This window comes from Symphalangus syndactylus, chromosome 3, assembly GCF_028878055.3.
Source record: "Symphalangus syndactylus isolate Jambi chromosome 3, NHGRI_mSymSyn1-v2.1_pri, whole genome shotgun sequence".
Lineage (NCBI taxonomy): Eukaryota > Metazoa > Chordata > Mammalia > Primates > Hylobatidae > Symphalangus > Symphalangus syndactylus.
In genome coordinates, this window is record NC_072425.2 from 48,133,009 (window position 1) to 48,147,943 (window position 14,935).

The 14,935-nt window shown below is 42.0% G+C and overlaps 1 protein-coding gene across 25 annotated transcripts in view; it reads left to right on the forward strand.

The window, feature by feature from the left end:
• Positions 1 to 14,935, forward strand: part of CDC14B (cell division cycle 14B) — a 136,252-nt gene that overhangs the window by 93,744 nt on the left and 27,573 nt on the right. For all 25 annotated transcript variants that reach the window (XR_008656582.2, XR_008656584.2, XR_008656583.2 and 22 more), the window contains exons 10-12: positions 8,323 to 8,461; positions 8,628 to 8,787; positions 9,448 to 9,545. Coding sequence is in view for 19 of the 25 variants with exons in the window: in XM_055271795.2 (XP_055127770.1) it covers positions 8,323 to 8,461; positions 8,628 to 8,787; positions 9,448 to 9,545 (397 nt within the window). In the remaining 6 variants the exon portion in view is untranslated. The remainder of the gene's footprint in view (positions 1 to 8,322; positions 8,462 to 8,627; positions 8,788 to 9,447; positions 9,546 to 14,935) is intronic.

The following is a 14,935-nucleotide window of genomic DNA, read 5'->3' on the forward strand; positions in this document are numbered from 1 at the left end:
ACCACTGAGATTGTCAGCAGATCTCTCATCAGAAACATTGCAGGCCAGAAGGCAGTTGGTTGATATATTCAAAATGCATAAGTGAGGGAAAACCTATTCTACATCTGGCAAAACTCCTTCAAAAATAATGGAAAAATTAAGACTTTGCCCAGGCAATCAATTTGCCTTTCTGATAAAGGCAAATACATGGACCATTATAAAAGCTAGTATTATCGTAACGAGATAATTTGTAAAATATTATTACTGTAACTTGTAAATATTGTAACTTGCAAAAAACAAATAGAAAATCTGAATAGACCCCTAACTAGTAAGGAGATTAAGTAATCCAAAGGCTCCTGACAAAGCAAAACCTTGGACATCATAACATCACCAGTAAATTCTACCAAACACTTAAAAGGGAGTTTTTAATCACTAGATCTGACCTGCAAGAAACTCTAAAGGGGGAGTCTTTTAGGTTGAAATGAAAGCACACTAGACAATAACACACAGCCATTTGAGAAGAGGAAATAAAGATTTCTGATAAAGGCAAATACAGGGACCACTATAAAAGCTAGTTTTATTGTAACTTAAGATAATTTATAAAATATTATTACTGTAACTTGTTATTGTAACTTGCAAATATTATAATATGTAAACTATTGTAATTTGTAAAATAATTTGTAGTTTGCAAGTAGTATAATTTTTGTTTATTATTATATACAAAAATTGCACATAGTGTATTATTGTAATTTATAAAGTAGAGAGTAGAAAACCAATAGAGAAAATGAACAAAACCAAGGGTTGGTTCTTTAAGAAGAATAACAAAAATGATAAACCTTTAGCTAGAATGATGAAGTATAAAAGGAAGAAGACTCAAATTACTAAAATTAGAAATGAAAATGTCATTACTACTGATACTACAGAAATAAAACTGATCAGTACTGTAAAAATGATCAGTATTGTAGGACGACAAATTGGATAGTCTACATGAAATGGACAAATTACTAGAAAAACAAAACACCAGAACTAAATCATAAAGAAATAGAAAATCTGAACAGACCCCTAACTAATAAGGAGATTAAGTAATCTAAAACCTCCTGAGAAAGCAAAACCCTGGACATGATAGCATCACCAGTAAATTCTACCAAACACTTAAAAGACTAAAACCAGTCCTTCTCAAACTCTTCCAGAAATTTGAGGAAAAAGGAACACTTTCTAACTGAATAAGGTCAGCATTACCCTGATACCAAAAACAAAAAGACACTATAGATAACTATAGGCCCGTATCCCTTATAAACATCGATGTGAAAACCTGGAACAAAATACTAGCCAATGGAATTCAGCAGCATATTTAAAAGGATTGTGTGCCATGACCAAGTAGGATTTATCCCGTGATTACAAGAGTGGTTCAACGTATGAAAATCAATCAGTGTGATATACCACGTTAAGGACAAAAACCACACGATCATCTCAATGCACAAAAAGCATCTGACAAAAGTCATTACCCTTTTGTGATAAAAACACAGTAGAAACTAGGTATAGAAGGAGATTACCTCAACATAAGAACCATATGTGAAAAGCCCACAGCTAACATCATACTCAATGGTGAAAGACTGAAAGCTTTTCCTCTAAGCTCATGAAGAAGACAAGGATGCTTGGTTTTGTGGCTTCTATTTAACATGGTAATGGAAGTTCTAGCCAAAGGAAGTAAGCAAAAAAAAAAAATATATCAAAATTGGACAGGGGGAAGTAAAATTATCTTTTTGCAGATGATATGACTTATATGTATTATAGAAAACCCTGGGCCAGGTGCAATGGCTCGTGACTGTAATCCTAGCACTTTGGGAGGCCAAGGCGGGTGGATTGCCTCGGCTCAGAAGTTCAAGACCAGCCTGGGTAATACGGTGAAACCCCGCCTCTACTAAAATACCAAAAAAAAAAAAAAAAAAATTAGCCAGGCGTGGTGCATGCTAAAGCAGGAGAATTTCTTGAATCTGGGAGGTGGAGGTTGCAGTGAGCCGAGATCGTGCCACTGCACTCCATCCTGGGGGACAGAGCAAGACTCTGTCTCCCAAAAAAAAAAAAGAAACCTCAAGATTACACACACAGATACACACACACACACACACACAGAGCCTCTGCTAGAATTAATAAATGAGTTCAGCAAAGAAGTAGCAGCATATACAATCAACAGGCAAAAATCTCGTTTCTAAGCCCTGACAATAAAAATATAAAAAAGAAACTAAGAATACAGTTTCATTTATAATAGCATCAAGAAGAATCAAATATTGAGGAATTAACCACGGAGATGAAAGATTTGTATAAAACATTTTTGAGAATTAAAGAAGATACAATTAAATGTAATGACATCACATTTGTGCACTGGGTGACTTAATATTGTTAACATGTCAGTATTGCCCAAAGGGATATACAGATTCAATGCAAGCCTGTCAAAATCCCAACATTTCTTGCAAAAATAGAAAAATGATTCTGAAATTCATTTGGAATCTCAAGGGATGCCAAATGGCCAAAACAATCTTGAAAAAGAATAAAAAGGTTGGAGGACTCACTTCCTGTTTTCAAAACTTCATACAGGCTGGGCATGGTAGCTTAACACCTGTAATCCCAGTACTTTGAGGAGGCTGAGACAGAAGGATTGCTTGAGCCCAAGAGTTTAAGACCACCCTGGACAACATGGCAAAACCCCATCTCTACTAAAAATACAAAAATTAACTGGGCATGGTGGTGTTTACCCGTAGTCCCAGCTACTCGGGAAGCTTAGATAGGAGGATCCCTTGAACCTGGGAGGTTGAGGCGGCAGTGAGCCATGATTGTGCCATTGCATTCCAGCCTGGATGACATAGTGAGACCCTGTCTCGAAAAAAAAAAAGGCTTAGTACAAAGCTACATCAATCAAGATTGTGTGGTACTGGCATAAAGACAGATATATAGACCAGTGATAGAATAGAGAGCTCAGAAATAAATCCTTGTGTATATGGTCAAATGACATTCAAGAAGGATACAGAAAGCACTCAATGGGGAAAGGACAGTCTTTTCAACAAATGGTGCTGGGAAAACCTGATATCCACATGTAAAAGAATGAAATTGGGCCCTTACATAACACCATATACAAAAATTAAAATGGATCAAGGACCTAAATAGAGGACTTAAAACTATAAAACTCTTAGAGGAAAACAGAGGGTGAAAACTTCATCACATTAGATTTGGCAGTAATATGACACCAAAGGCACTGACAATGAAAGAACAGACAAACTGGACTACATAAAATTTTAAAACTTTTGTGCATCAAAATATACTATCAGCAGAGTAACAAGGTAACCCATGGATTGGGAGAAAATATCTGCAAATGACTTCTGATAAGGGATTAACATCCAGAAGATAGAGAGAAAACTCATAAAAACAACAACAAAACCCAGTTCATAAATGGGAAAAGGACTTGAATACACCTTTCTCCAAAGATATAAAATGGCCAGTAAGCACATGCAAAGTTCTCAGCATTTTTGACTTACAGGGAAAGTCAAATCACAACCACAGTGAGATACCACTTTATACCCACTGGGATGGCTATTATCTAAAAGAACAAAAACATCACCACCAGAAAATTACAAGTGTAGAGATGGGGAGAAATTAGAAGCCTTGTGTACTGCTAGGGGGAATATAAATGCAGCTGCTTTGGAAAAATGGTGTGGCAGTTCCTGAAAAAATTAACGTCATTCAGCAGTTCCATCTCTGGTTATATGCCGAGAAACAATTGACAGCAGGGTTATGAACAGATATTTTTACACCCATGTTATAGCAGCATTCTTCTTCTTCTTCTTTTTTTTTTTTTTGAGATGGACTTACACTCTGTTTCCCAGGCTAGAGTGCAATGGTGCAATCTCAGCTCACTGCAACCTCTGCCACCTGGGTTCAAGTGATTCTCCTGCCTCAGCCTCCAGAGTAGCTGGGATGACAGGCATGTGCCATGACATCCAGCTAATTTTTGTATTTTTAGTAGAAACAGGGTTTTGCCATGTTGGCCAGGCTGGTCTCGAACTCCTGACCTCAAGTAGTCCGCCTGCCTTGGCCTCCCAAAGTTCTGAGATTACAGGTGTGAGCCACCGTGCCCGGCCAGCAGCATTACTCTTAATAGCCAAAAGGTGGAAGCAATCCAGGTTTCCATCAGAGGAAGGCTAAAGAAATGGCTAAAGAAAATGTGCTATATCATACAACAGAATATTATGCATCTTTAGAAATGAAGAAAATTGTGACACATGTACTGCAACATGGATGAACCTTGAAGATATTAGGCCAACTTAGGTCTGCCAGTCAGAAAAGGACAGATATTGTATGAATCCAGTTGTGTGAGATACTTGGGGTAAGAGAAAGTAGATTGGTGGTTGCCAGGGCCTGAGGGGAGGCAGGGATTGGTAGTTATTGTTTAATGGGTCCAGAGTTTCCGTTTTGCAACATGAAATACGTTCTGAAGATGGATGGTGGTAATGTTTGTACAACAGTGTGAATGTACTTAATGCTACTGAGCTGTACACATAAAAAGTGGTTAAAATGATATTCAGAAACTGGCACTAAGGAAATATAAGTTTCCAAATTAACCAATACAGAATTTTTTTGTTTTTTTGTTTTTGTTTTTGTTTTTGAGACGGAGTCTTGCTCTGTTGCCCAGGCTGGAGTGCAGTGGCACGATCTCAGCTCACTGCAAGCTCCGCCCCTCAGGTTCACGCCATTCTCCTGCCTCAGCCTCCCTAGTAGCTGGGACTACAGGCGCCCGCCACTGCGCCCAGCTAATTTTTTTGTATTTTTAGTAGAGACAGGGATTCACTGTGTTAGCCGGGATGGTCTCAATCTCCTATCTTGTGATCCACCCGCCTCGGCCTCCCAAAGTGCTGGGATTACAGGCGTGAGCCACCGCACCCGGCCCCAATACAGAATTTAAAATAACTGTCTTAAACATGTTCAGTGAGCTAAAAGAGGATTCAGACAACTAAATGAAATCAGGAAAATGATGCATGAAGAAAAATGGTAAATTTTATGTATATTTTACTCCAATTTTTAAACATAATTAAAACAAAAGCCAGCATTGCTTATTTCATTTTTTAATTATAAAAAGCAGTTGAAGTAATTCTTCAGCAGGGTCCTTTTGCACCCCACCCCCATCACACACCCGACATTTGGCAACCTGCAGAGACCGTTTTTGGGGGTTGGGTACTACTGGCATCTGGTGGTTAGAGATCAGGGATGCTGCTAAACATCCTACAGTGCACAGGACAGCTCCTCACTATAAATAATTATCCAGCCTCAAATGTTAGTACTGCTGAGGTTGAGATACCCTGAAATAGAATGATGACCAATTAAAAGACCTCTAGAGAGGATCTTATTTGATTGCATCTTTGTTTAGGGAAGAAAAATGATGACAGTATGAAAATTGGGCTGTACAGTGAAAATTGAGATTCATTAAGAGGTATATTAATCTGCTGGGGCATATCACCAACTGGGTGGCTTAAACAACAGAAGTTAATTCTCTCACAGTTCTGGAGGCTAGAAGTCCAAGGTCAAGGCACTGGCAGGGATGTTTTCTGGGGAGGCCTCTCTCCTCAGCTTGCAGTGCAAATGGCTGTCATCTCTGAGTCTTCTCATGGTTTGCACTTAACTCCTGCCGTCTCTTTCTTTTATTTTTTTTTTTGAGGCAGAGTCTCGCTCTGTTGCCCAGGCTGGAGTAAAGCAGCGCGATCTCAGCTCACTGCAAGCTCAGCCTCCTGGGTTCACGCCATTCTCCTGCCTCAACCTCCCAAGTAGCTGGGACTACAGGTGCCCGCCACCATGCCCGGCTAATTTTTTGTATTTTTTAGTAGAGACGGGGTTTCACTGTGTTAGCCAGGATGGTCTCAATCTCCTGACCTCATGATCTGCCTGCCTCGGCCTCCCAAAGTGCTGGGATTACAGGCGTGAGCCACTGCACCCGGCCTATCTCTTTCTTTTCTTAGAAGTACACCAGTCCTATTGGATTAGGGCCCCACTCTGTGACCTTATTTATTTCTGTAAAGGACTTATCTGCAAATACAGTTGTATTGGGAGTTAGAACAATATATGGATTTGGGTTAGGGGGGACACAATTCAGTTCGTTATATTCCGCCCTCTGGCCCCCCTCAAATTTATGTCCCTTCACTTCAAAAATACATTCACCCCATCTCATCAGCTCTGAACATCTCAACTCATTCCAGCATCAACTCCAAGTTCAGAGTCTCATCTAAATAGCATCCAACTCAAGTATAGGGGAGACTTGAGGTATGATCCATCCTGAGGCATAATTCCTCCCAGCTGTGATGGGATGCTCCAGGCATGGGATAGACATTCCCATTCCAAAAGGGAGAAACCAGAAGAAAGAGCTTCTAGGCGAGTCCAAAATCTAGCCAGGCAAATCCCATTACATCTTAAGGCTAGAGAATCATCCTCTTTGGCTCCACACTCTGCCCTCCAGGCCCTCTAGGGTGGTGGCTTTGCCCCTGAGGGCTGTGGTCAGAGGCAGCTGGGTTTGCTGTAACTAATAGAGGTGGCCTACCCTGTGAAATCAAGGAGGCAGGCCTGCCCTAAGCTTATATACTCTGTGTCTTGGTGGCAGTGGCAGCACTAGGGGTCTCTAAATTGCCCTTGGGATCATCCTTCCTTTTCTTGAAGGACAAAGAATGTTTGCATCCAGGTAGCTCTGCTGTCAGAAGTCCAAAAGCGTTACTTTATTTTATTCCATGCCCATCCCCTTTAGTGCAAGCTGCCAGTGTCTCTGCTGGTATAATCCCATCTCTTGTCCTTGCTTCTGCTGAGATGGCTGATTAAGTCTAGGTAATCTCTTTAGAGGGGGAGTGTCCAGCCACACCCTTGATTTTTCTCTCTGTAACACTCTTATTTTGCAATATGGATAGCCTGAGAATTTTCTGACTCTAGTTCCTGATTCCCTGTTGCTTAACAATTTCTTCTTTAATTTGTCTTTTTCCTTTTGCATTTTACAGTAACCAGTAAGGAGAAACCAGGTTGTATCTTCAACACTTTCCTTACAAATCTCCTCTGCTAAATATCCGAGGTTGTCACTCACAAAGCCACTTCTCCATTTCTATGTGGTTGTTACAGTGACCCCCATCTCATGATCCAAATCTGTATTATTTAGGGTTCTTCAGAAAAACAACCAGTAGGATTTTTTTTATATGTAGGAGATTTATTAAAAGGAATTGGCTCGTGCAAGTATGGATTCTGGTGAGTCCAAAATATGCAGTGTGGCCCAGCAGCCTGGAAACATGGGAAAGCTGATGGTGCAGATGAAAGCCAAAGGCAGTCTCTTGCTCAGGAAAGTCAGGATTTTTGTTCTGCCCAGGTTTCCAGCTGATTGGATGGGGCCCATCCACATTATGGAGGGAACTGTGCTTACTGAAAGCTCACCAACTTAAATGTTAATCTCCAAAGATTCATTCCAGATTAACACATAAAATTAACCATCACTGGAGGTAGTGATAATATTCTAGATAAGACAGGCCACCACCAATAGAGGTTTAAAAAAATCTGAGTGAAAATGGGTATAACAGACTAGAAAATATAATTGGATGTGGGAGTAAGTGCAAAATTACAAACCTTTGTTTTTGCAAAGATGGTGGTACCATTTTTCTAAAATGCCCAGGGCAGAAGACACTGCACTTACTGAGAATCATTGCTCAGAAAGTGATTCTCCACTTCGGCTACATGTAGAATCATCTGGAAGATTTTAGGAATCTCTGTGTCCAAGCTATGCTGCATACCAGTTAAATCTAAATTCTAGGCATAAGGCCAGGTGTGGTGGCTCAAGTGTATAATCCCAGCATTTTAGGAGGCCAAGGCGGGCGGATCACCTGAGGTGAGGTGAGTTCAAGACCAGCTTGGCCAACATGGTGAAGCCCCGTCTCTACTGAAAATACAGACATTAGCTGGGTGTGGTGGCACATGGCTGTAAATCCCAGCTACTTGGGAGGCTGAGGTAGGAGAATTGCTTGAGCCCGGGACGTGAAGGTTGCAGTGAGCTGAGATCGCATCATTGCACTCCAGCCTGCTGGGTGACAGAGTGAGACTCCATCTCAAAAATAAATAAATAAATAAATGAAACAAATAATAAATACATTCCGGATGTGAGACCGGTCATCAGTATTTAAAAACCTCTCTAGGTGATTCCAGAGTGTAACCAGCCTTGAGAACCACTATTGAAAGAAGCAGAGTCATGAGAAGCCTTTTAAAAAAATTCTGCCTGCCCAACAAAATCCTGGAGTACATCAGCCCAAGTTTCATTTCTGAGCTTCTTTCTTTTCCTAGCTGGCCTTGGTCGCACGGGCACTCTAATTGCCTGCTACATCATGAAGCATTACAGGATGACAGCAGCCGAGACCATTGCATGGGTCAGGATCTGCAGACCTGGCTCAGTGATTGGGCCTCAGCAGCAGTTTTTGGTGATGTAAGTAGTAGCCTACGTCTATAGTTCCAAGGGAACACGTGGGGTTGGAATCTGACGGGGAGTGGAATTTCCCTTAGTTTCCAGTAACAACAGATAGTCTGGTAGGAAGAAGTTGTTCATGTATCTTTCTGGAAAGCTCTATTTTGATGTTATTTAAATACTCTAGGAAGCAAACAAGCCTCTGGCTGGAAGGGGACTATTTTCGTCAGAAGTTAAAGGGGCAGGAGAATGGACAACACAGAGCAGCCTTCTCGAAACTTCTCTCTGGCGTTGATGACATTTCCATAAATGGGGTCGAGCATCAAGATCAGCAAGAACTTGAACCGGTAATCAAGCCGTTTCTGTTGCGATGTTGTTACTGTTTTAACTGCTAGTGAGACCCTGTCAGGGTGTGGAGAAAACTGTAGGTAAAATAATAAAGCAGCTCTTGGATGATTGTCAGTTTTTTCTATTTATAACCCTCTCTAGGCACTTTTTACCCAAAATAGTGGAAACAAGGTTGTGCGTCCATAAAACTATGTTTTACTCACTCGGCAGGTGCATGAAAGGTTGTGAAGTGAGCTCTTCAGCCAGATCTACCCCTGCCCCTCACCCCTTTTTGCCATTTCACAACAGCTGATTTAGGAAAGCAATCATTCTCAAATGGAGAGCTTTTAACAAATCAAAGGCTTAGGGGGTAGCAGTACTACATTAAGTGGTAGTAAGTACACTGAGAGATTTTAAAAAGAGCGTTTTCAAACTTGAAAGCCCATTAACCCTCTTCACTGTTGATGTGTTTTCTAACGAGAGTGCTGCTGGGTTGTCTCTGAAAGTCAGCTTCGGCTGTCTTAAAATGTCACCTGAAGCTTGGTTGTGAAAGGGAAAAATACTTTAGAGCTCGCAGAAACTTGGACTGTCTGTGTTCATGTGGATAAATTGCTGCTCTGCTGTACTGCATTAATAAGCGCAACTTAAATCATTAGCTCAGTGTTTTTTTACTTACACAGTACAGTGATGATGACGAAATCAATGGAGTGACACAAGGTGATAGACTTCGGGCCTTGAAAAGCAGAAGACAATCCAAAACAAACGCTATTCCTCTCACGTGAGTCTGGGTTCCTTTGTTGTGGTTGATGTTTCTTCATATGTGTGTGGGGTCCTCGGTGAGGGTTTTTCCTGAACATTTGTCTCCATAGTTGCAAGCCCATGATGCCACTTTGAAATGCTTGCCTATGTTATTTAAAACCTAGGGGTGCTGGCCTTGGAAGCTGTCAGCTGTCCCTTGTTTACCTTGGTCCTCATGAGCCTTTATGGGTGGGAAGGCGACATCAGGGATACTTTTTCTCCATGAATAATCAGCATGGGGCATCCTCAGGAGCACGATAGCAGATGTAAAGCCTGGGATGCCAGACTTGTCCATAGTTACTGAAGTGGTGTATTTCTTTATATTTGCCACGTTGCAGATCATTTGTTTTGATCAGTATGACATGATGGCTTAATGACATTATGTTGTTTTGGGGCAACAATGAACTGGTCTAAACTATATTTTGGGTTTTTTGTTTGTTTCTTTGGAGAATGATTTTCTAATTATAGAGGAAGATTTAGCCTGAGAATAGGAAATGTTTTGGTTACTGAGTGTATGTATGTCCATGTGTACATTCTTGTGAATGTGTGTTAGTTGGGATTCAACCTGATGGAACATCCAAGATTGTTAGAAAAATATGCAGAAGCAAAGTACATGACCATGGTATTTTTTGTAGGCTGTTCTTTAGTAAATACTCCCATTTGTTGCCATTGGATTTCTTCCTTCTAGTTACTTCCTTTTTCATTGTGGGGCACCAGATTTCCAACCTTCTTTTTTGCGGGGAGGGAGTGTGATGGACATAGATCATTTATTCAGTAAGCATCTTGTAATATGGTAAGGAAGTATGATACAATAAACCATTATATTGGCAGAGAACAGGTTTTCTTTTTAATTAAAAGTAATTCCTCACTAGTATCTCGTCATAAAAATTCTGAAGTAGAATTACACGTAAGGCATGTGTCATTATGGGTTGCTTCCCTGGGAGGTTCTTCTTAAAAGACCCAAGGCAAAGAATTGAGTTTTACAATATGTAGTGTTATGTGAATGAATGTAGGGCATCCATTTTGATTATAGGCGTTTATTAAGCATTTCTTTCGCAGCTTAGTGGTACTTTAGTCAACTATACTGCTTTAAAAATGGTGCCTTTTGGCCAGGCGTGGTGGCTCACTCCTGTAATCCCAGCACTTTGGGAGGCCCAAGGTGGGTGGATCACCTAAGATCAGGAGTTCAAGACCAGCCTGGCCAACATGGTGAAACCTCGTCTCTACAAAAATACAAAAATTAGCCAGGTATGATGGTGGGTGCTGTAGGCATTATAGGATCCCAGCTACTCGAGAGGCTGAGGCAGGAGGATCACTTGAACCCGGGAGGCAGAGATTGCATTGCCGAGATTACGCCATTGCACTCCAGCCTGGTCGTGACAGAGTGAGACTCCATCTCAAAAAACAAACAAATAAAAATGGTGCCTTTGTATAATTTAATTAACTCCAAATGCCATTTTGTTTTTAATTTCCTTATTAAAAGTCTTCACCTAAGGCCTTAATGGTTTTTCTTTGGAAGTATTATGGTGGCTCCAGGTAATCATCCAGATACTAATTCTGGATGTGGTGGAGAAGGCAGGCAGCGCCCTTGAGCAGTACTTCTCAGACTTCAGTGTGCAGGAGGCACCCGGGCGCTTGTTGAAATATGGGTTATGATTAGTGGGATGGGGGGGCGCCCAAGATTTCACATTTCTAGCCGAGGCTGCTGGTCCAGGGACCACACATTGAATTGCAAGCCCTAGGAAACTGATGCTTTTGTGGGTTGATTTTAGCTGTGTCTGGGATTTTTTGTTTTGTTTTTCAGAATCAGCATCATCAGTTTATGTTTTAATATTTTGTTGCCTGCTGTTCAAAAGTCAAGTTGAGAGTCAGGGGATACAAATCCTGCTTAGTCAAAAGTTTTTGTTCAATAGGAAGTTTCCTTCAGTCACCCTCTGAATCTGCTACTCTCATTAACATGAGTTCAAATCCAGCTGGGCGTGGTGGTGCGCACCTGTAGACCAGGCTATGCAGGAGGCTGAGGCGAGAGGACCACTTGAGCCCAGGAGTCTAAGGCTGCAGTGAGCCACGATCACTGCATCCAGCCTGGGTGACAGAGTCTAAATAAATAAGTAAAATCAAGTACAATGGTAAAAGTTAAAAAACAAAGAGGTAGCTCAGGATTCCTTTTGGTAATATCCCAAAAACAATATATATAAATAGCCCCACATAACACAAATAACAAAGTTTTAGGCCACACTTTTTTTTTTTTTTTTTTTTTTGAGACGGAGTCTTGCTCTGTCACCCAGGCTGGAGTGCAGTGGCGCAATCTCGGCTCACTGCAAGCTCCGCCTCCCGGGTTCACACCATTCTCCTGCCTCAGCCTCTCTGAGTAGCTGGGACTACAGGCGCCCGCCACCACGCCCGGCTAATTTTTTTGTATTTTTAGTAGAGACAGGGTTTCACCGTGGTCTCGATCTCCTGACCTCGTGATCCACCCGCCTCAGCCTCCCAAAGTGCTGGGATTACAGGCGTGAGCCACCGCGCCCGGCTAGGCCACACTTTTAAAGAAGAAAGCGAAATGCTAGTTTTTCTAAGCTCTGAGTTATGTGTATAGACCCCAGGGGATTTTTGATGAGTCTCAGCAAATCTTCCTCCTCCTTTACAACATTTTGCTTATCGCCGTCTCTGCTTTTTCAAACCCTCTCCGCTATTATTTGCAGGTTTTTGGCCCTAGAAAAGATCAGCTGAAGGTTTTCTTTCTTTCCCTCTTGTGTCTTTGTTGTTATTTTAGGAATAGAAGTCCCTGAGGGACTGTTCTCAACAATGACTTGGGTTGAAAAATACAAAATCAATTTCTTCATCCCAGTTTGACTCATTGATTTCTGTGAGCAAGTTATTTTGCTTTAACATTGGCACTTAGCCTTATGAAAATACAGTACATGCAAGAAGGAAAGTTAGTGAGAAATACACAAGTATTAGTGATTCTTAGAAAATTATAGTACATAAAATATTATTCCAATGACTGGTTTCTCTAGACAGAGTCTTGCTCTATTGGCCAGGCTGGAGTGCAGTGGTGTGCCCTCGGCTCACTGCAACCTCTGCCTCCTGGGTTCAAGTGATTCTGCTGCCTGAGCCTCCGGAGTATCTGGGATTACGCACCACCACACCCAGCTAATTTTTTGTATTTTTAGTAGAGACAAGATTTCACCATGTTGGCCAGGCTGGTCTCTAAATCCTGACTTCAAGTGATACACCCGCCTCAGCCTCCCAAAGTGCTAGGATTACAGGCATGAGCCACTGGCGCCTGGCTGGTTTCTCTTTTATAAATGGTCAGTTTTGGGGGAGAGTTTAAGTTTTTAGTGATTATAAAATGGCCATTTGCTCAGCCTGTCTCATCCTGACTACAATGATGACAGTAAACCATGTGGCACCATGACATTGAGCTGATCTTCAGGACGTGTTGACAAGTATATTGTCTGTGCTAAAATGGATTTGGTAAATTTCATAACTTGAGCCATGAGGCCTGTCGTTCTGCATACTGATGGTTTTGGTAGGTTTGGAGATGGGTGTATCTGTTAGCAATGGAAAATAATTATTTTTTTTAATTTAATTTTTTTTTTTTTTGAGACAGAGTCTCGCTCTGTCGCCCAGGCTGGAGTAAAGTGGCACGATCTCGGCTCACTGCAAGCCCCGCCTCCTGGGATCATGCCATTCTCCTGCCTCAGCCTCCTGAGTAGCTGGGAATACAGGCGCCCACCACAACGCCCAGCTAAATTTTTGTATTTTTAGTAGAGACAGGGTTTCACTGTGTTAGCCAGGATGGTCTTGATCTCCTGACCTCGTGATCTGCCCACCTTGGCCTCCCAAAGTGCTGGGATTACAGGTGTGCGCCACCGCACCCAGCCAGAAAATAATTCTTAAGCCATGAGGTTTACTAGAGGAACAAGTAACCATCTATAATGCTGACACTTGGACATTCAGGCCATTCTGCCTTTAAGGAACTGAAAATGAAGGCTGGGATCAGTAGAGAGTTCTCTAGTGCTCCCAGGCCATTTATTCATTCTATTTAAATATTCACCCCTGTGATCTTAATATATATTAGTAGCTTGTGTTTTTGTGGGAAGATTAAATAAGATGGTGTGGGTATAACTTGTGAGGTGAGGTTACGCTATATTTCGAGTTCACCCTTTAGTCTAATCCCTTTCCACAATATAGGATGCCTGGCATGTAATTTTTTTTTCCCCGAGACAGAGTCTTGCTTTGTCACCCAGGCTGGAGTACAGTGGCATAATCTTGGCTCACTGCAACCTCCACCTTCTGGGTTCAAGTGATTCTTCTGCCTCAGCTTCCCGAGTAGCTGGGATTACAGGCACACGCCACCACGCCTCGCTAATTTTTGTATTTTTAGTAGAGATGAGGTTTCACCATGTTGGCCAGGCTGGTCTCGAACTCCTGACCTCGTGATCTGCCCGCCTCACCTCCTAAACTGCTGGGATTACAGGCATGAGCCACCGCGCCTGGCCTGACATGTAATTTTTAATGATGACAGTGATAAGGTCAACAATAAAAATGACATGATAAGCCAAATCGGTCATTTCCAAATTGATCAGCAGTACTCCGCACACAGCAGATGCTCAGTAGAGGCTCTAATGTTTGGTCACAGATGTATCCAGGTGACCATTTGGAAGTGCAGTCATTGGAAGGAGCATCTGCCCTTCCAAATGGGAGGAGGTTTCCTTCCTCGCTGCTAGAACCCAGACCAATGGATTAAGAAACACCAAGCTGAGGCTGGACACGGTGGCTCATGCCTGTAATCCCAGTGCTTTGGGAGTTCAAGGCAGGAGGATCACTTGAGCCCAGGAGTTCGAGACCAGCCTGGCCAACATAGTGAGATTCTGTCTCTACAAAAAAAGTAAAAAAAAAATAATAATAACTGGGCATGGTGGCATGAACAGGTAGTCTCAGCTGCTACTCAGGAGGCTGATGTGGGAGAATTGCTTGCGCCTAGGAGTTGGAGGTTATGGTGAGTGAACTATGATAACGCCACTGCACTCCAGCCTGGGCAACAGAGCAAGACTCCTGTTTCTTTCTTTCTTTCTTTCTTTCTTTCTTTCTTTCTTTCGTTCTTTCTTTCTTTCGTTCGTTCGTTCTTTCTTTCTTTCGTTCTTTCTTTCTTTCGTTCTTTGACGGAGTCTTGCTCTGTCACCCAGGCTGGAGTGCAGTGGCGCAATCTCAGCTCACTGCAAGCTCCACCTCCTGGGTTCACGCCATTCTCCTGCCTCAGCCTCCCGAGTAGCTGGGACTACAGGTGCCTGCCACCACACCCGGCTAATTTTTTGTATTTTTAGTAGAGACCGGGTTTCACCGTGTTAGCCTGGATGGTCTTGA